Below are 20,460 nucleotides of genomic sequence, written 5' to 3'. Positions count from 1 at the left end.
CTGACTTGACTTCAACACAACACTTCAAGGACTATCCTTTAATATCCATCACACCCAGCAGCTCACAAAACTATCAGCGTTTTGAACGGACTGCTCCTAGACCATGTTCCACCCTCAGGGTGAATTTCCAGGTTTTAGAGAAGCTTCTTTGAACTCCCCCAGAAAAAAACAAACATAGTTTCTGTCTAATGGTTTGCTTACAAAGCTGGAGGTAGGGACTGCTGTTTGTAACGGAAGGAAATGGAAGCTGTCTGACTGTGAATCTGTGCGCAGGCCGAGCTGGAAGAGTTGCGGGTCTCCCAGGATGCCTTGATCCAGGCCAGGGTGGATTCTCTGAATCGAGAGCACGAGAGGACACTCCAGCAGCAGCAGAAGACAACGAGGGAGGTTATGGAACAGCAGAACCAGCAGGTGGGGAGGCAGACCAGTCTATTCAGGCATCACTGAAGCAGCCTTACTGCACTGCTGTCCAGAAATGGAACCACTGATTGAAGATTAAAATTGTGATAACGTTAGGTTAATTCTTGAAACTTTATTCCAGGCATTCCTTTTCTTTTTTTAGTTGTGCCGTGTTGTTAATACCATTAGCAGAACAAAGTATGATACGCCACAGTGCAATACAACACGTGTATCATAGTTCAAAGAGCTCTCTTGATCACGTATAATCAGGGGTTTATGGAATTTCTCACTGGTTATTTTCTGTTGCTGTTTGAGGTGTCGGGAAGAGTTACCCCCACTGACACTAACACAATTTGTTTAAAACCCACAGCCCTCTGACCCCCTCCACATACACATATATACTTCCCACATAAGTTCCCACATCAAATGGCAAGAATTATCTAACAGGCTAGAACGTGACTTGCAATAAACAAAATTGAAAAAATATGTAATGACATATCCCAGGGGCAGCTAAACTACAGGTCACTCAGCCCTGCAATCATGAGCCCAGTGGGACTCTGTTATTACAGGACATGTGACAGGGCACCCTGCGGAACCCTGCTTCTGTTCTGAATGACTTTTCATGTCCTGAATGTTGCATATTTGTTGAGGAATGTTTTTTCTGCACATTCAAGGACATTGTTGTGCAACGGAAGCCTGCAACATCGAACCTGTAGTTACTGAATAAAAAATTAATTAAACTCTGCCGAGCAGAGTTTGTCATTCTTTCTCTTTATTCAAAGGACCTCTCTTGGTTCCCTTATGTTTATGTAAAAAGCAAATTGGGTTCGTTGAACAACTTGCAAAAAAATTTTGTTTAATCATAATTCTTTCCCTGTATGATTATTATACCATAAAAGATCAAATCTGTAGCTTTCACTCGTGGTGTGAAAGCAGAACAGTAAATTCATAAGCTTTATAATATTGCACAGATCTATATATGTGTGATATATGTGTTCTTTTTTTGTAGTTTTCTAAGAAAATACATATAATAAACAGTATATTTCACTTGATAAATATTTGGAGTTTTTTGGAGTAAAAAAGAATCTCCCTGGAAATAAGCATTTGATTTTGGCATTTCCTTAATCACTGATCTGAGCACTATTTGAGCGATTCAGGGATTCGACCTTCCCATAGAAACAATTCACAGTGATTATACTCCCTGTGCACTGACACAGTCTATTCTACTCATTTATTCCAGGATAGTCAGAACAAACCCAAAACACCATCTTCCATCATAACCCGCCATCACTTGGGTGCTTATCTGAAAGGGGGTTTTCTCTGTGTCTCGTTGGGGGGGTGTGAACTGAGTGCTGCTTGTGTGTGCACTGCAGCTCCTGCAGCAGCTGGAAGAGAGGGAGCAGGAGAGAGATCGTCTGCAGCAGGCCCTGTCTGAGCAGCGCTCTGAGCTGGGACGCGTGGAGGACCAGTGCAGGCACCTGACACAGGTAACCGGCCTCCCACCTCCCACCTCCCCCCAGGGTTCGAAGTTCCCATGGAAACAGTTCGCCATGATCAGACTCCCTGTGCCCTGATACACAGTCTGTCCCGCTGTGCAGCCAGGGTAGCTGGGAATCACCATTCGAAGCTCACTTTCAGCTTCAGCTGGGTGTAAACTTGTCAGCAACAAAACACGCTGGCAGGAAGCAGAAAATTGTTAAATTACTCTCCTAGCGAAAACAATGAAGCGATTGTCATTTGAAAATCACACATGAAGGAACAAAATGGAAATTTGCAAGAGTGTTCCTCAAAAGAGTGTTTTGAGGAAGTCTATCAGGCACCTGAGAACTACTCTGAAGTATATGCTTTTACTCTTCATAGATTATGGTACAAATATTAATTTCCTTCTCGAGACACTTGCTTTGAAGTCCTTTTTTGACCTGAAACAAGAAGAAATGTTGTTGATGGGGCCTATTCTTGTGTTGCGGGGGACGTACAATAGGTGATTCCGGCTTTCTCGACACAGGAAATGGAGGCCAAACGCCAGGAGGTGGAGAGCCTGACTGGCCGGCAACAGGAGCTGAGCCGAGAGCTGCAGTCGGCCAGGGAGAGAGAGGTGAGGCAGGGCTGACCGGGGCGACGCGGGTCCTCACTGTTTTTTGTATTTTATTGAATTTGAGAAGTCCGCCTGCGCATTTCAGGATTAGGAATCACTTCGGCGCAGTGGTGAAGGAGGCAGGCTATCCCACTGTTCTGTTACAGCCCTTTCCAAACCCGTCAAAGCTTGGTGATGCCTCCAGCAGCTCCCCCATCACTTACACAGGAGCCCCCCTCAGCAACGGACCGGTGTGCTCCAGTGAGGAGAGTCGACCCCAGACAGTTCGCCCTTCTCTAGGGCTTGGGAATGTGGAGACCAGTGTTGTATTGCTGGTCTAGGGGCCGTGCACATTCTGGAAGAGCCTGCCAGTATCCCACATGTGAGGTATACTGTATTTTAAGCTGAAAGGAAACAGTACGTTCCAGCTGCAGAGCCTTCTTCAGGGGGGATGGAGAGTAGAAACATCTCTAGATCTCTTTCCCTCGTTTCTTCTCCTCCTGCCTGAGCTACCTGCACTCTCTGTCACTGAACTAGCATTCCTTCTCTTCACAGCGATCTGCCCCAAGACTAGACTTTCAAACCACCTCCTGTTATGTTTAAAGTTGAATCACAGCTTGCCTCCTTCTTTCAGCTCCTTCCAAATCTTCTCCATTCATCCGTTTTCTTTACCTAACAGCACCCAATGAACCTTCACCTGTCCCTTTGCAGCCTGCGCACACTGATGCAGCTCCCTACTCGTGCACTATTTGAGTGGAACTTGTTGCAGACATCCCTAGTCTCCCTGAAGTTCCGGGAGTCTCCCGGCAATCAGCGTCTCTTCCCTGACTCCCGCAAGTCATCCATAATCTCCCGGAAATCGCCTCCCCACCCCCAAATTTTTCTGTTGCCGACACCCCTGGTCTGAAAAAAAAATAATCAGCAAATTATTTAATGATATAATATAACCTTGAGCCCTCTGAGAATCTGCTCCAATCTGCTAAACAAGCCGCATCTCTGATACAACGAACATTTGCAAAGAAAGTGAGATTATTCAACTGGACTGGTGAGTTATCGTATCTATAGTGTACTGTATATATATTATAGTGTCTGTAGTGTGCTGTATATATTACTATAGTATCTATAGTGTATTACATATATATTATAATGAATATGGTCGACACACAGGTTGTACGAGCCGGTTCCAGCGCGGTGACAGTACAGCTCTTTACTCCTCTGCCCATAACAGGGATGCCGGCCGCCCGGGCTGACGAAGGTTTTCTTCAGCTCGGCCGGCAAGACCCCCGTCGAGCGACGCCGGAGACCCGGGCTCGAGCCCAGGCGGTCAGGGACGAGCTGGGGCGGGAGGGGCAAGGGCACAAGCCCGAGGACCCGAATTCGCTTCAATATCATAGTATCTGTCAGCGAATTATTTAATTCTAGAGCTTTGATTTTTTTTTTAAGATTTTTTTTTTGCGTGCAGGAGCACATGCTGGTGCGGGGCCGTGTGACGCCTGTGTTTTCCCCTCTCTCTCCAGGCGGATCTGCAGCAGGAGGCGCAGAGGCAGCAGGCCTGCTGGCCGGCGAAGGAGAGGGCAGCGGAAGAGAGGGGGGCCCGGCTGGAGCAGGAGAGGCAGGGGGTCCGGGAGGCGGAGTACAGGGAGCAGGTGCACCAGCACGCCCGCACCATCGTGGCTCTGGAGCAGCGGCTGGCCAGGGCCGCCCAGAGCCAGCGGGCGGGCGAGGAGGAGCGGGCGGCGCTGGAGGCCAGGCTGCGCGGTGAGGAGGGGGGCCGGGGGCGTCGAGGAGAGAGTACAGAGCAGAGGAGTTTATTGCCGTATGTACGTGTACGTTGGAATTCTTAATCGGGCTGATCTCTCGGGACACACACAACACCACACAATGTGGACGACAGGAACAATCAATATATTGTGGAAAAATAAAGAAATACGTAGTAGTGAGACTGAGAGGAAAGAAAAGGGGAACTATGTAAAAAGTGTGGAGTGCAGATGTGTGTTGAGTCTGAGGCCCTGCAGTGAGCTGTTGAGGATGCGCACTGCAGTGGGATAGAAGCTGTTCTTGAGTCTAGTGGTCTGTGCTTTAATAGTTTGCCAGAGCGTAGGGGGAGAACAGTTTGTGGGCAGGATGGCTGAGATCCTGAATGATTGATTGGGCTTTATTGCGACAGCAGAGGGTGTGGATCTCACCGATTGATGGTGAATCACATCCTATGATCCTCTGAGCCGTTGCCACAACCCTGTGTAGTGCGTCTCTGTCAGGCGTGGTAGTACTGCTGTACCACACAGTGATGCCGCCGGTGAGGACACTGTCTATGGTGGTGCGGTAAAAGTTCATGAGGAAATGCTTCCCCAAACCGCATTTCCTGAAGAGGGAGTGGAGAACGTGGGGCTGGGACTGCTTCGGCTTTGGAAAGGAAAGGGATGTTAAGGGACAGATCCTAAAATGAGCACTGATGTAACTGTTTACCACACTGCACCTTAGATATAGTCATGTTTCCGATGCTCCAACCTCCAATTCCACAGTTTTTTTATCTTCAGGGTGACATGCAGCTCTGTTGTTAGTCACCAGAGGGCAGTCCTACTCTACAGTGGAGATTTGCCACAACAAGTCTCTCCAGTGCAGCTGCTTTGCTACACTTTGCTGCTTGACAGTCGTTACTCCAAACCTGTGGAGTCTTTCTCCTTACTGCAAATTCAATAACAAATACCCTGTAAGTAAAATAACCTCAAAAAGGCCGGAAGTGATGCTCTGATCCAGCCATGGGATGCTCTTAGCATCAGTGGCCATAGTGCCATGTTGTTCATAATCCAGTCAGATGCCTAGGCTTAACATTTTTTCAAGCTTGTTTTTTTGTTTAGTCATCAGCCGTTGCCAGTATTAAAAAGACACCTACAACCTGCTGCATGAATTACCTGCCCCAAAGTACCTCACGTGAAGTTGTCTTGTGCTGCAGGTGTTTTAATAAAATTGTGCGCACATTATAATACGTGCAGAGTTATTCTGATTTCTGCTGCGGACTCCTTGATTCATTTTAATGGTGCTGCATAATTTATCTCGGGCCGGCCATGGACTGGCGTCCCACCCAGGGTGCACCCTGCCTTGCGCCCGTTGCTTGCTGGGATAGGCTCCTGCTCCCCCACCACCCTGAATTGAAAGAAGCAGTTAGAAAACGGATCGATGGATATAACTGAATTCCATCGTATGCATGTAGTTTGCTGTACTGCCACTGCGGACATGATTTGCCAATGGACAGTTTGTGTACAAGCTGCAGACCTTGTGATTTGACTTTTGTGGTGGGTCAGCGTTTACCCACTGTACCCAAAATAAGTGCTTCGATATTAGCAGAGTCCTGATTTTTCTCTCACTGTGTCGCGTCGTCTTTCCACTCCCTTCCCTGCAGAAGCCGAGAAGAGGCTGGAGAGCCGCAGTCCAGACATTCCTCCAGCACCCCCTGTGCCAGTGCTGCCCCAGGACGTTGAGGCTCTGAAGCAGACGAGCGCCCTGCTCAGGTGAGCGAAACACTGCCAGGGCCAACAGCGCCCCCCTGCTATCGCTGGTAGCAGCCCCCATGTACTGTACAGTACAGTCCTCTTCGTAATTATGCTTGTCCCTTAGAGTTACAATTACAGCTCGTCAGCTTTTTCTGAAGGTTCTCTAATTAGCTGAAATGAGGCTAATTTATTGCCGCTGAATAGCAGAACCAGAAGTCACTTTCCACTTAATGATTAGTGTATTGAGTGCCTGGTCATGTGATTGACAAAAATCCTATCTGGAATACTGACAGAAACATGTTTCTTATTTAAAGACCCCGGCTTAATTTGTTTACTTATTTAAAATGAGATCATAGTTAAAGAAAATAAGTAATTAAAAAATGGACTGAGTGCTTTCTCTCACCATCATCCTCTGGCTTGATAAAGCACAATGCACTGGTTGTTCCAGCAATAGAAGCTGGTTCAGGCTCTGTGTGACTAGCCCGGTGTGGATAATGTTAGTAATTAAAGATTCGTCTACATTAATGGCTGTGGTTGCTCTAGTGTGGGTCCCGGTTTTGAAGTTCTGCTCTTTCGCTATAATTAATCTGATGTGACTAATGACTAAATTGCACTCCTTGCAGTGTCAGGCCTGTGATTTGGGGTCTTAATAGAAAAATCTGAGCCAATGACCAGGATTACAGTTTGCGGGTTGTTTCCTGTTCTCTTGATTTTAAAGGTAGAAATTGGATAATAGTGCAAAATGCAAACAAACCAGACCTTTTCTTTTTTTCAATTGGACATGTCGTGGAGTGAAAATGTTTGACTAATCAGTCGGATCTGTTGAGCACATTTCAGCAACGCCTAACAAATACCTACAAGTCTTTCAGTCTATGGATTCTGTGTAATTTCAGCTCTGAGAAAACGTCAGAAAAATGCCTTTTTATAGTGCAAAATTTCCCAGCAAGGACAAAGGGCTTGTCATAGACAGGCAGTGGAATGAGACACAGCCTGGAGTTACAACAGGCAGGGAGGTGGGTGTGTGCCGGCAGATATGGAGTGCTGGAGCTGGCTGGAGGTTCGAGGCGGGCTGGCTGGGCTCGTGTGACCAAAGAAAACCGGCTTAACCGCAACATCCCCTGAAGGAGCACATTCCTGGCAAGAGAAATCGATGCCTCTCATTACTGCTGAAATAGCATGTGTATCCCTAGACCCAGAATGAGCTTCCCTCACACATAATGGGCTTGGAAAAAAGCCTCTGTGTTTTAGAAAGGCATGAATAATGAAATGCACGGTTATTATCTAATAATTGCTGGGTGGAAAGAGAGAGAAGACTGAGGGAATTTGATTGTGTTGGTCCTGTATTTTCCCCTGTGACCTTTAAATGCAACCATCTCTGCGGCTCGGCACCTTTTTAAACCTCTTTGTGCAGCAGTAAGTCTTCCTTGCAGTATCATAATCATCTTGAAATGATAAATAATCGGCAGTGTAACAGTGTTGTAAACAGCCCTTTGTGTGTGTTAATTTCAGAATCTGTCGTAGTCTGTCAGAAACAATGTTGTGATGATAAGAACGATGATGATAATAATTGATTTGATGAGGGTAGTTTGTAAATCTATTGTTAATCCCCCCATTTATAAAAAACTGAAAAATGATACATCAATTTCAGCATTACAAATATATAAGATGAGGAGATGTTGTTTATTACTGTTATAATTGTTGTTATTAAGCTTTTTATTGCTGGTCCTGATGCTGATTCATGGACAGAAATAAATAAGTTCAAATGGAGAGACAGATCTATTAAAAATACTATTAATATACTATTAACAGTAGTTATATTAACATTTAGTATTTAAAATTATTTAGCTATATATTTTGTGTATGTGTGTATTATTTAATGTTTATTAAATAATATTCAGAATTTTAACATAATATGACATCAGACGGTTGGATTGATTTTCCACTGTTAAAATTTGTGCAAAAGTAAAAACTTTCTTTACGTTTGTCTAGCAATGAATTTTTAACAACAAACATCTTTCACTATTTTAGCCTTCCTTGTAGCTTAAGAGTACAAAACTGCTGTGTGGTTGCATGCTTTTTGTGTGGTTATGAGAAGATTGTGCTAATAGAGTGGACTGAGAAGAACTTGTGTTACTTACGCATACATTACTAATTACCATATTATATACTGTAAACTACTATACTGTATAGTTTATGGTCTTTACAAGTCAACAGTATGTGACTTAGTAACAAACATAGAATCACATTAATGAGTATCTTTTAACTGAAATGAGATTTCAGGCATATATTGAGCTACAAGCTTAAAACTGTCACATATTTTACAATGCCTCGAGCAGCTGTTTAGTATTTACCAGTGTCTAGATAAGATGTATCTGCTAGTATCAGGTAGCAGTGTGGAGTAATGATTAGGTCTCTGGCCTCTGCACTCAGTCCTGGCTGGGTTGCTGCTGTTATACCCTTGAGCAACAGAGCAAAAGACACTGGTGGTGAAATGTCTTCCTCTTCAGTGTGATAGATATCAAGGTCCTGTTCAAAACAAACGGACAGAAACTGCATCAACATGGTGTCCAGAGTTTACTATGAGGTACAGCAACTGATTGCTAACAGTCACAGATACAAAACCAACTAACGCAAAAGAATTAAACACATTTCTATGCCGCAGTTATTTCCTAACACGAACATTTGTTAAAGTAGTTCATGAAATATTATTTACATTTGCACAGTGGTCTAAAAATGTTATTTTATACTTATATAATTGTCTGTTCCCGTATTAGATCAAGCAGTTACAAAATGGATGGATAATGGTCTGTTATTTAATTAAAATTTGTATGTATCTTTACATATCTTTATTTTTTAAAGCACTACAGAAATAAGATATCATTTCCCAGCATTGTATTCCTCTGACATGTACTCTATGTGGTGTATTCTGTAGTGTGAGTGATTGCTTCTACCAAGAGTTAAACTCTTTTTCAGTGAATGTTTTAGATGAATGGTGAATGTTTCTGTTTTCCTCAAAGTGATACCAGCAGTATGCTTGTCTCTTGTCAGCTTGTTAGGTGTGTGAATGTGATGAGTGGAATTTACACATATGTACAATAAGTACATCACTGTGGGTGAAACAGAAATAGGCTGTGTGGGAGAAAATAGCTGTGTGAATCAACTCCTTTGATATCTGGTTTGACAATATCTTGCATACTGTGTGATTTTTTCATCCACCAACTCAAAAGGTACTAATTTTAAATCACACCTGCGTTGGAACGGCCGTCCAGTCTTTCCTCTTGTGTTTCCCTGGATAGGCTCTGAGTTGCCAAGACCCTTAATGGGAAGAGCAGCTACACAAAGTGGTTGATTATATTGTACGTTAAATATAAAATAAAATAGGATGAGCAGTTTCAAATGTTTAATTGCAAAATTGAAAATAAATATGATAGATATACAAAGGTCAGGCAGGATGTTAACTGCAAGATGTTAACTGCAAAAGTCTCAAAATGATGCACCCCTGTGTTTTCTTGTTCCTCTCAACAGTATTACTGCTGCTGATCTTTACTAATAAAGTTGAGCAACTTATTTTAATAAAGACTAGCAGTTACACCTGCTAGTCCTAATGGTTAGGAAAAGGCCACTATCGCGACAGGAGGCTTTGGCAAAGCTGAATTGGATGCAGTGAAGTGATTTATTTAGTAAAATATGCATGCATACACTGAGAAGCAGTAAAACTGCAATAATAACTTCTTAAGGGGTGCCAAACAATCAATTAAAAATAAATGCTTGGGTCATGTGTGGAAAATGACAAAGCATTGTTTCTTAAATGGTAATGAGTGTATAAAGAAGAGAACAGTGCAAAAGTTTTGTGGAATGCCGTTCAGTTTGAGATAGTCATGATACACATCCCAGACCTGTGGAAACATGGCATTGATGCCACTGGTTGCTGAATATGGCGAACAGCCAGGCTCTGTGGATGGTGAATGCTAGAATGTCACAGCAGCTGTTTGCTCCTCACCTAATATTCCACCTAGCAACTTGGGTCTCATCTGTTAGACCATGTTGGGTTGGCTTGCATTATGAGGATCATCCTTATCCTGTCCTATTCTTTTTCTACACCTTTGCAAACAGTTTCCGTTGACCAGATCTACAGCAAATGCTGTCACCGGGACTTGAAGCAGGCTAACTTATGACAGAGCAGTGCAAAGCTTTTCTCATGACTAGGGTTTATGATACTGGTAAATCCTTCCATGAACACCAGCTTGCACTATGTTCAACGGTATTAGGCAGCACAGTGAGGTGAATCTGCTCACACAAGATGGGAAGGTGACATTTTCTCTCATTCATCGGGTTCTGAATGCAGCTGGGCTTTTGGCCTTCTGTGTCTGGTCGATTTCATAAAGAGCAATCTGTAGAGAAGTATGTTGTTGAACAACAGTAGCTTGATGGAGAAGGTGGGGTGCAGTTAACAGCGAGTTCCAGCTAGAGCTTGTTGTTTATTCTGTGACTAGTCATCTTTCCATTGATAGTGCAGCCAGATGGACACTGACAGCTCATCTTCCACATATTGTAAGCTCACACCCACCCGATCAGGGTGAGACGGTATTCTCCCTTGAACACTCAATGTTCACCTGTTGTCTTCACAATCACCCAGAATTAACCCAGCTCAGCTCCTGCTGGGATGTTGAGAAATGGTGTTCATCAGCAATATCCTCAACAGCTGGGACTCCCATGAGCACTTTCACATCTGTTGATGTCTCCTAGGCTGCTGCTTAATGACAATGTGTACTCCTTACATTTTTCAAATGTGATGAAAACTGTTTGTTTTTTGCAATCCTCTGACATTTTCCCCACTTATGTGGGAGTGTGAATTCACTCCAAAGTTTGTTTAAGTGTGCACATGAGAGAGAGAAAAAAAAACGGTTTTCATTTGCATTGATAATTTAAATTCTGGTTAAATAGCACATCTGTAACAGACAAAGGTGGATCTTGCAGGTGTCTCACGTAAGGAAAGTTTAGGAATGATGCAGTGAAGAGTTCTGTGAATGTGCTTGACTGTTGGTACAATCATTCCCTAGCTTTTTTTGTGCTTTTTTTCTATGTTGTATATTTAGATAATCTCAAGGGCACACAGATATCGCTGGAATCTGAAAATTTCCACGCAAGGGCAGCCTCAGTGTGACCTGCCCAGCGTGCCTTACCAGTGATGATCCCATGAGTAGAAGAAAGCTTAAGTCCAAGATCAAGTCCAGTCATTTCTTTAAGGACTGCAGAATGGCTGTTTGGATTTTGAGCTTTCCACCTCCTCTTTGCTTAACATGTAACACAGACCAATGTTTAAGTTTGTCTGGGCCTTTTGTACTGTTAGTTATAGCAGTGCAATCTAAACTTCCCATCAGTTGCTGCTTTTCTCGAGTCGATTTCTCAAGACGATTGCCAGCAGGAACAGGGTCACACAGTAAACCAATGTCCAGTAGAGCTACTGGAGGTGGGCTAAACTTTTATTCCACGCTGAAAAATCTTAGGAGGAAACAACTCGTTTTGTCTGTACTGTACTGCTGCACCTGTACAAGGCTCCATAGCCAAAACGTGCTGTGTCTTCTTTTTTCTTTTTAAGTTTTACATTGTATTGTGGAACTAATCCCCTTTTCTGCATGATCTCTGGAAAGAGAGCAAAGCACAGCAGCACCAGTAAAGTGGTTGGGCGGGAGACTAGAGTGACCCATCTCCCCGTGTCCACCTGTGTCTGTCCAGGGCTGAGCTGGCAGAGGCTCAGAGGGAGGCGGCCGCCCAGAGAGACACCATCGCAGGGCTGAGCCGGGATCTGGCAGGAGCTCATGCCAAGATGTCAGACATGGCAGGTTGGGAACCAGTTCCTATTGTGTTTGCTGTTCTCGGGTGTCTCGCGCCAGGTGTCTCCGGTTTGAGCTTTGCACAGAGAGTTTACCCAATAAAGCATTCTTTAATAAATGATAGGGATCACAAAATGTATTTTTTGTTACTTCTAAATATTTTTTTTTCATTGTAGGACACAAAATAGTTACTCTTTAGTCTTTAGCTTAGGTCCCACGTGTCTGCTCTTCAGTTTCTGAAATAATAACATTTTAGAAAGCAACATTTTTCTTCACTCACTGTGACTTGACTCTAGGACTGAAAAAAATCAACAATGTGTGCAGGTCACAGTGAGACTGTGATGTATTAGCCCACAACATACTGTATCAGCAGCTGTGTCCCTGTTCTTGACACCTTTCCCTGTGCCTGTGTCAGGGGAGCTGAGCGAGCAGCAGAAGCTGGAGCTGGAGCAGCACAGAGCCCTGGTGGCAGAGCAGAGGTCTGAACTGAGCGTGCTCAGGCAGCGCCTGGCCCAGATGTCACAGCTGGTGGAGCAGAAAGGGCAGGACCTTCTCCGAGCGGAGGAGGAGCTCAGGTAGGCCCCACCAGGAGCAGGGGAATCACATGGCGTGTTGTTATCGTAAAGTCACATTTTAGAAAGTTCAGAAGAATACTGGACAGCTGTCGTAATCCATGTCACTAGCTTTAGTGTTTAACTGGATTATGGCTGGTCTGCCAGGCATGGAGATGCCAGGACATCAGTCACACTGGAAACCAGGACTGCACTCAATATTTCAGAACACACCCTTCCACGTATTGCTTGGAACATCTAAAAGAAGATCCTGTCAAGTTTTACATCTTGCTGATACAAGACAGGGACTGGACACAAACCACAAGACATCTGGGCTCAAACTCCTGAGGAGGCCATAGGGAGTAGTATGCCCACATCGCAGCCCTAGGCCCTGTGGAGATCTTGGGTTGTAGTCCCACATCGGGCATCAAGAACGCTGTCATGACCAGAGGTCAGAAATTCTAGAAAGGTGCAGGATCTTGCTGAAGCCATAGATCCTGAGGAACAGAGACTCTCAAGGAGCCCATCATTCACAGATTCCAGAACACAAGTAAAGAGAAATGCAAAAAAGACAACCTAGCACATGGACTAGAGGTTCAAAGCCAGCTTTCAAAAGAAAGAGCTGCAGTGGGTCAAGCAAGATTCATGTCAGTCCAGCTCCTTAGGAGAAAAAGAGCAGGGCTGTTCTAGAAAGGGCCATTCTAGATGACTTTGGCTTCACAGATATCTGCAAAAACCCCAATTTACATTCTCCAAAATGTAAAAAAACAATACACACTTAAAACCCAGAAAAGCAGGCTGTCCATTGATTTTGTGCTTGTTGGCAGGCTTTGTAAGGCAGACCTGGAGATACAGGTGAACGTCCTGAGAGAGAGAGAACTACAGAGTGAGACCCCTCAGGAGGACAAAAGAGCCAGCAGCCCTGACCCTCAGCACACAGCCACAGGAGACACACAGGTAACCCCAACACAGCCACAGGAGTCACACAGGTAACCCCAACACTACCCCAACACAGCACACAGGTAACCCCAACACAGCCATAGGCAGCACACAGGTAACCCCAAGACTGCACACAGGTAACCCCAACATAGCCACAAACGGCACACAGGAAACCCCAACACAGCCACAGGCGGCACACAGGAAACCCCAACACAACCCCAACACAGCACACAGGAAACCCCAACACAGCGCAGGCAGAACACAGGTAACCTCGACAGCACTGTGCCTGCCCTCTCCACAAAACCTGGGGCAAGCACCAACCTTCCCAGCAAGAGTAAGCCTTCCTCTCCAAACCTGGGGATTCTGTTATGAATGTATAATACTTTTTATTTGTTACCTTAATAATTTCAAGGGGAACTTCCTTAAAGGGTCTTAGTTCTAACACTGTCACAGCTCTAGCCTGTTATCTGTTGTGGTTCCAGATTCTCAGGCTGTTCTGACGTTCAACAATTCAAACATTCAACATGGTGAAAGCTTTTTATAAACATGACAAATGAAATGCAGTGGGGTCAGTAAGAAGATAACTACTTAGCACCTCTCCCTCTGCACAGAATTAATTCAATTCAATTTCGAGTTTAATGTGTTCTGTTACACCTCTTTGATGTGTGTACCATCTTTCCTGGCCTTTGTGATGTTTACCATCTGTAATTCAGGAGGGTGATCATTTCTGTAGAGAAAGGAGGAGATAATTTCAGCACATTCCTGAGTGATTGCTCAATGTAGAAAAAATAATGAGGATGCATACTGCACTGTAGCAATTTGCCCAGAAGGCTTGAATTACTAAGCGCTGGCCTCATCAATCATACAGTGGGCTCTTCAGTCACGATAGGAATTGATGTAAATGAAGGATCTGTCTTCATTATGCAGGAACCTCCATGTAAATGCATTCCACAGGGTAGCAGGCGGGCTGGAAAAGCAGAAGGCTGGAGATGTTGCTGCTCCAGAGGCTCAGCCTTTTCAGGAATTCTGACATAGAGAAGTGCTTTTTGCACTAACGTTCTTAAGACCCAGGAGATCAATGCTCCTGTCTTCAGTGCACTTCAAACACTCTCTCCCACCTCTCCAGACACATTAATTCTCGTGTGCTGTGCTATATATGTAAGAAGATTCAATAAAAGCAGAGGTGCATTCTTCACTATAGACCAAGAAAACCTTTCAGGACGCTCGTTGTACTAAGTGCATCCTCGGCATAGTGCTTTCTTTGTACTTCCCATAAATCAAAAAGCAACTAAGGGACCTATTGTTTGCCCAGCAGCTCTGTTCGATTTGCTCTCCCATAGTGTAGGAAGTATAAATGCATTTTTCTGCTGAGACGAGTACAGTTCAGCTCCCACCAGTGTCCGATCACAGCTGCTCACGGGCTACTCTCCAGACAGTGGAGAAGTCCACTTACTGTACAGGCCAGATCATGGGGGAGCCGGAATCTATCCCAGCAAGCAGCGGTTGGATTGGGATGCATCCTGGATGGGACGCCAGTCCATTGCAGAACTCACACGAATACAGACACAAACAGACACACACTCGTCCCAGAATTGTCCCAGATTCCCACTGAATCTACCAGAATGTCTTTGGACTGTGGGAGGAAACCACAGTACCTGGATGAAACCCATGTGAGCCCAGGGAGAACATACAAACTCCACACAGACAGCACCCCAGGTGTTGAACCAAAACCAGGGCCCCAGCACTGTGAGGCAGCAATGCTGACTTCTGCTGCCCTGCTGGCAGTATTAATAATGCAAAACTTTTTACATGTGACACATGTAAGTACAGTAGTTCACACATCCCACCCAAACCTTTTCCAGTCTGTAATACAAATTGGGAATAATCCCTCCCAGCAACCGTCTGATTATTCAATTCAAAAAGCTTTAAAAGTAAATTTGATGTATTCTGTGTGTTTTTTATTTGGTTAGAGTTATTCAAAACCTATTCTACATGTTTACAGCATAAACATGCTGTAAACATGAGCATGCTGTAAACATAAACATGAGAGAAACAGTGTGTCTCTCAGATCTCAGTATCTAAGGGCTTGTTACTTTATAGACCTGAGAGAAGAAATTCATGAGTGTAAGGATCATTGTATTTGTACCTTGTTTTTTCACGATGCACTTCGTTGGCAGCATTGGGGAAAAAATTATATTCTCTGTCAAAGACACAGTGATAATCTAGTGTGACAGTAGAACACACCTCCCACTGCACTCCCCACTCAGTGGCGTGTGGGAATGAGCAGCTTCCACAGCTGACGCTGATCCGGGCTGCGCTTTAAGATCCCCACGCGCCCGCAGACGGCGTTCAGGTTAGAACCGAATGTGTTCCCAAGCCGGCGACACAAACAAGTGCTCCGATCTAAAAGAGGATCTGTTCTCCTCGTTCAAGAAAGGAATCTCTCCTTCACCGGAGAACAGAAACCTCCGCAGACGACTACACACTGGCACACCGCAAAGAAATAAGACGCACTCTGCCGGAACTCCGGCAGCTCCCTATCAGATCCGACACTATCACACTAGGAATTTCTGGTGATCTGGTTCCCAAATTGCGTTATTCTTATTACTTCCTGAAATATCCCAAATAATGAGCAATTCGACAAGCTGGGTAAGCACCACTGAATTGCAGTATATAAACATTTTCTTGCCTTTTTATTATTTTGTTACCCAGACATAATTGTCCTCCCTCACGCTTTCAAGAATCTTTTATAATTCATTTTTGTATTGCTTATTACAAAAAAGGCAACGTATGTCTTGAAATAGGACATACATTCTTATGACTGTGTTTAAAACTCAGTGTAGGATAAAGCACAAAGCTGAATGAGATTTGTGCAAATCCCAGAAGATGAAAGGGCATCACTGGTGAGCCATGAATCGTTATCTTAGATAAATACATTGGACGTAAGAAGAATTTAATAAGAAGCAAGGATTTCCTGTCCATCTGTTAGGAACGTGAGAAAACAGCCTTTGCAGGTGATATGAAGATCCAACTGATTGGAAGAGAAGTTATCAGAGTTGTGTTTACCAGACTTACGTGCAGGAAGATGGAAAAGCACATTTGTCAGGGCCCCCAGAAATGTCTTATTTTTTTCTGTAGCAGAGGGAAGTCATAGGTATGGAATAAAGTGTAATATGATATTCTAATATGGCAGGACATACAGGCAATTCAAGCAGCAGGGGAGCTCCCAGGTAAGAGACAGGTAAGATTTCTCTTATTCTTGTTAAAGTGATTTATATGATATTTTACGGGACAATATGATTGATTTTCAATAATATTATAATTCCACTGTTTCTGTGAGGATGGTCTCTTCACTCTCCTCTTTCCTTCTTCCTTTAGGACCAGTCAGCAGCTATTGAACTGGCTGACCTAGGGGCAAAGTGCAAAGGTCACCGGCACGAGGAGGTCATCCAGCGTCAAAGGGAAGCCTTAGCAGAACTGAGAGCCAGGATCAAGGCCCTGGAGCAAACAAGGCCGCAGAGTAAGGACCCACGCCCGTGGTTGAGAGGAGTCAGTGGGCTTGCTGCTGTTAGCTTTCACCACACTGGTTGTGAGGTTGTGGGTCACACCTAGCACGGCTGGTTCACATCTACTAGGTTCTTGGTTTGAGTCTAGCCTGCAGAACCTTCTGTGTGGAGTTTGCATGTAGCCACAGTCTAGCAGGTTTTACAGACCGGCCTCAATCAATTAATTTCTAAAGACACAGATCTCTGTAATTTGCTTAGCTGATTTATTTAGCTAAGTAATCTGAAAACCACTTGGAGTGAAAACATGAACACTCAGCGGCCTGTGGTTGGGTAATCTCTGGTTTGTACCAAAATCATCCTGGAAAACAAAATCTGTTATCTTGCTTTGTGCTTCATTTATGGCGAAACATCTATTTAAAACTCAAATTATCCTGTGAAAACAGAAACGAGGTTGATTCTGCTTAGAAGCAGACGGGATTGGGCACATGGGTGAGAGAGGCAGAGCGGGGCTGCGCAGACTGTCATACAGCGTCTCACTCTGCAGGGTCCTCTCCGGAGCGGGCCGTCCAGCAGGTGGCGCTGAAGAGGAGGGAGCTGTCTGAGCTGAGGGCTCAGCAGGCCGTGGCGGACAGCCTGGGCCCCCTCAGAGCTGCCAGGGAGCTCTCTCAGACGAGCTCGGTACGTGGATGACACCGCTTTCTCCAGCCTCCTCCCTTCTGTGGGAGCCCTTCGCAGCTGTCATTCCTCTCCTTCTGGGTGTATGGAGGCCATTGTAGCAGATCACTTCCCCCTGTGCAGAGGTTAATAAAAGCTTCATCTCCCTGTACCAGCCAGTAATCGAAGGAGGAAGAATGTTGCTTTTTCTTTACCGCCTAACCATGTCATATGAGTATTAAAAGGTTCCCTGGCGTCCTGGCCAAATTTCCCATTGGCCCTTACCAATCATGGCCTCCTAATAATCCTCCTCTATGAATTGGCTTCATTACTCTGTTCTCCTCCCCACTGAGAGCTGGTGTGTGGTGAGTGCTCTGGCGCACTATGGCTGCCGTCACATCATCCAGGTGGGGCTGCACATTGGTGGTGGTGATGGGGATCCCCATTACCTGTAAAGCGCTTTGAGTGGAGTGTCCAGAAAAGCGCTATATAAGTGTAAGCAATTATTATTATTAATTATTATCCCATGCTCCAAAAAAGCATTGAATGCAAGTTGTTAACATTATTTTATTGTTTTTTGAAGGAGGTATTTGCGTTATGGTCAGTTTGATTTTATCTGTGAATGTGTGCTTTTTCTGTGTCTGATGTGTTGTTATTCTTTATTGTTGATGAATTGTATGCTGTGTATTTTAATTTATTGTATTTAGAATGAGTGAAATGTAAGAAAAATGTCCACAATAAGTCTTCCAGGTAGGACTGAAGTGATAAGTCTAGCCCTGTCTCAAAACCCTTATATCATGGGTGCTCAGCTGACAGCTTGTAGGCCCCTTGAAGATGGAATCCTAAAAGAATGAAAAGGAAAAACAGCTAAAGCAAAGATCCGTCAGCTTAAAAAGTCCAAATATTTTCCACATCTACTGTAATTAATCAAAAGTGGGTTTGGATAGGTATAGGCGATGTCTTGCTTTTAAGGCCTAGTTGCAGGACCACGTCCTTCAGTATGTGATCATCAGAGTGAAGCCCAACCGCAAGTGTTGTAGAGTGACTCATCTGTAAATTAGAGCTAAGATCTGCGTGACGCCAGGGGTTCCCCATTCTAACCACAGGCTTAGTTCAGAACCTCAGAAGACGTTTTCTTGTTGTTACCAGTATTGCATTTTAAAAGCTATTATAGAACTCTTTCAAGGAGATGGAAAAAAAAACTTCAAAAGGAGGTAACTTACTTCAGCTAACTTGAATGAGAAACAGCCAGTCTGAGGACCACAATTGTGAGGTCTTGCACTAAATAAAGAAGTGAGACATGTTAGTTGTTGACAGAATGCCACGTGAAACACCCCTGCACTAGTATCTCGGGTTCGACTGAGTTCCCCATGTCTGTTGGTCTGCAGGCTGAGCTCCCTCTCACTGAGCAGGCGTTTGAGGAGACGCTGGACAGGACAGCCAGGCTGGACCTGTCCGACGCCCTGGACCTGAGTGAGAGAACGGTGAGGCATACAGACACGGCGCTGGGGGAACTGAGGCTGCACCCACCGATTCTTTATCAGCGTGCGTCTGGAGGAAGACCTCCGTTTAAAGGGAAAAGTTGCTGTCACCAATTAGAAGAAGACATTAATGACTAAAAGGAAATTCCGCAGATAAGGCCTGAGGGTTAGAAATCTTTGCCGTTCCGGATTCCAGATGGTTTTTCTGTAGACAGATGTTCAAGTAGGTGGCTGCACCAGCACGTGTAGGCCTGCAAAGGGACAGGTAAAGATTTATTCTACACTGAAAGGACAAGAAAAGAGACTCAACTTTTTGGCTTTGAAAGGTAAGGCTCCACAGCTGAAAAGTTGTGTCTCTTTTCTTTTCCTTTCAGCGTGGAATAAACCTTTACCTGCCCCTTTGTTGCTGGCAGGTCAGATTTGTACTGGTGCATGTTAAAGTGATTCTGTGTGGTTTTGAGGTGAATTTTGGGGTTTTAGAAAAGGGGCAGCTGTACATCGGCTGGATTATGCTGCGATGGGGAAAAACCTTAATGTGAAAAAACTGAGTAACATACGATTCCGAGACTCTTTTTAAAATGAAAGGTTCTGTTAGTCTTGCGGATTTTGAGCCACAGACTGTCTGAGAGCTCCTGCGACTGCAGCTGTGGCTGACTGACTGAAAGGCGGCGCCGTGACTGTGGGGCTGCTTGTCTCCCAGTACCGGGACCTGGTCAAGGCCCTGTGCGGCGCCCTGGAGCTGGGGGAGCTGTCCGGCTGCGCGTCCCTGAAACACCTGCCCCCCGACGAGAGGGACTGGCTGGGGTCCCGGAGGCAGCAGGACCTGGAGCTGCTGCTCACCCGCCTGAGGGTCCTGCACGGCCAGGCTCAGCGCAAGGAGGAGCTGCTGTCTGAGTACCAGGCCGACCTGCGGCGGCTACGGTAGGCAGCGCGCCTCCGGCCCGAGCCCCTGCCCCTCCCCGCCAATCGAACCTCCATCTCAAACCAGCCAAAATCCATGATGCATCAGTTACATATTACAGAGCATGGGAGCTGTTGCTACAGTGTTTTATCTGAGAATACGTCCTGGGAAAGGAAAATTCATAAAATCTCCAATCCCCTCCCACATCTTCCCTCACTCAAAAAAAAAAAAAGTCGAATTCCGCCAAACGGTTTCTAGGAAGCAAACAAAAAATGCGGAAAGCCAGTCCTATCTGGCATCATCTGAGTGGCCACTTAGCGACAGATTAAGGTCTAGGGTGTAGAAGGGAGGCTCAGACTCTCAAAATAGATCAGGAATGGTTGCCAAGCTTTAAAAAAAACGCACTGGTGGACCCGCCAGTTTTCTCCAAATAAAAAGAAAACTGCATCAAATCTCTGATCCGAGGTTCCATCTTTTAGGTCCAGTTTTTAAACTGCGGATAGAGATTTCTTTGAATAAGGGGCTCTAATCTGAGGCATGAGCATCTATTTTATGAGATTAATAGCAATTAGCAAGGGAACAGCCAGCAAAAGATGTGAGCATTTCCTTTAGTTTTAGTTTTCAGGCATT

At 44.8% G+C, this 20,460-nt stretch overlaps 1 protein-coding gene across 1 annotated transcript in view; it reads left to right on the top strand.

Annotated features, from left to right (window-relative positions):
- Nucleotides 1-20,460, top strand: part of LOC102694126 (forkhead-associated domain-containing protein 1) — a 50,889-nt gene that overhangs the window by 17,584 nt on the left and 12,845 nt on the right. The window contains exons 16-27 of the mRNA XM_069183852.1: nt 274-411; nt 1,773-1,886; nt 2,405-2,494; nt 3,991-4,231; nt 5,874-5,982; nt 11,701-11,807; nt 12,214-12,373; nt 13,177-13,306; nt 16,667-16,808; nt 17,339-17,472; nt 18,837-18,932; nt 19,630-19,850. Coding sequence (XP_069039953.1) covers nt 274-411; nt 1,773-1,886; nt 2,405-2,494; nt 3,991-4,231; nt 5,874-5,982; nt 11,701-11,807; nt 12,214-12,373; nt 13,177-13,306; nt 16,667-16,808; nt 17,339-17,472; nt 18,837-18,932; nt 19,630-19,850 — 1,682 coding nt within the window. The remainder of the gene's footprint in view (nt 1-273; nt 412-1,772; nt 1,887-2,404; nt 2,495-3,990; nt 4,232-5,873; nt 5,983-11,700; nt 11,808-12,213; nt 12,374-13,176; nt 13,307-16,666; nt 16,809-17,338; nt 17,473-18,836; nt 18,933-19,629; nt 19,851-20,460) is intronic.

This window comes from Lepisosteus oculatus, chromosome 25 (genome assembly GCF_040954835.1).
Source record: "Lepisosteus oculatus isolate fLepOcu1 chromosome 25, fLepOcu1.hap2, whole genome shotgun sequence".
In the NCBI taxonomy this organism is placed as follows: domain Eukaryota; kingdom Metazoa; phylum Chordata; class Actinopteri; order Semionotiformes; family Lepisosteidae; genus Lepisosteus; species Lepisosteus oculatus.
This window is presented reverse-complemented; position numbering and strand designations above follow the sequence as displayed.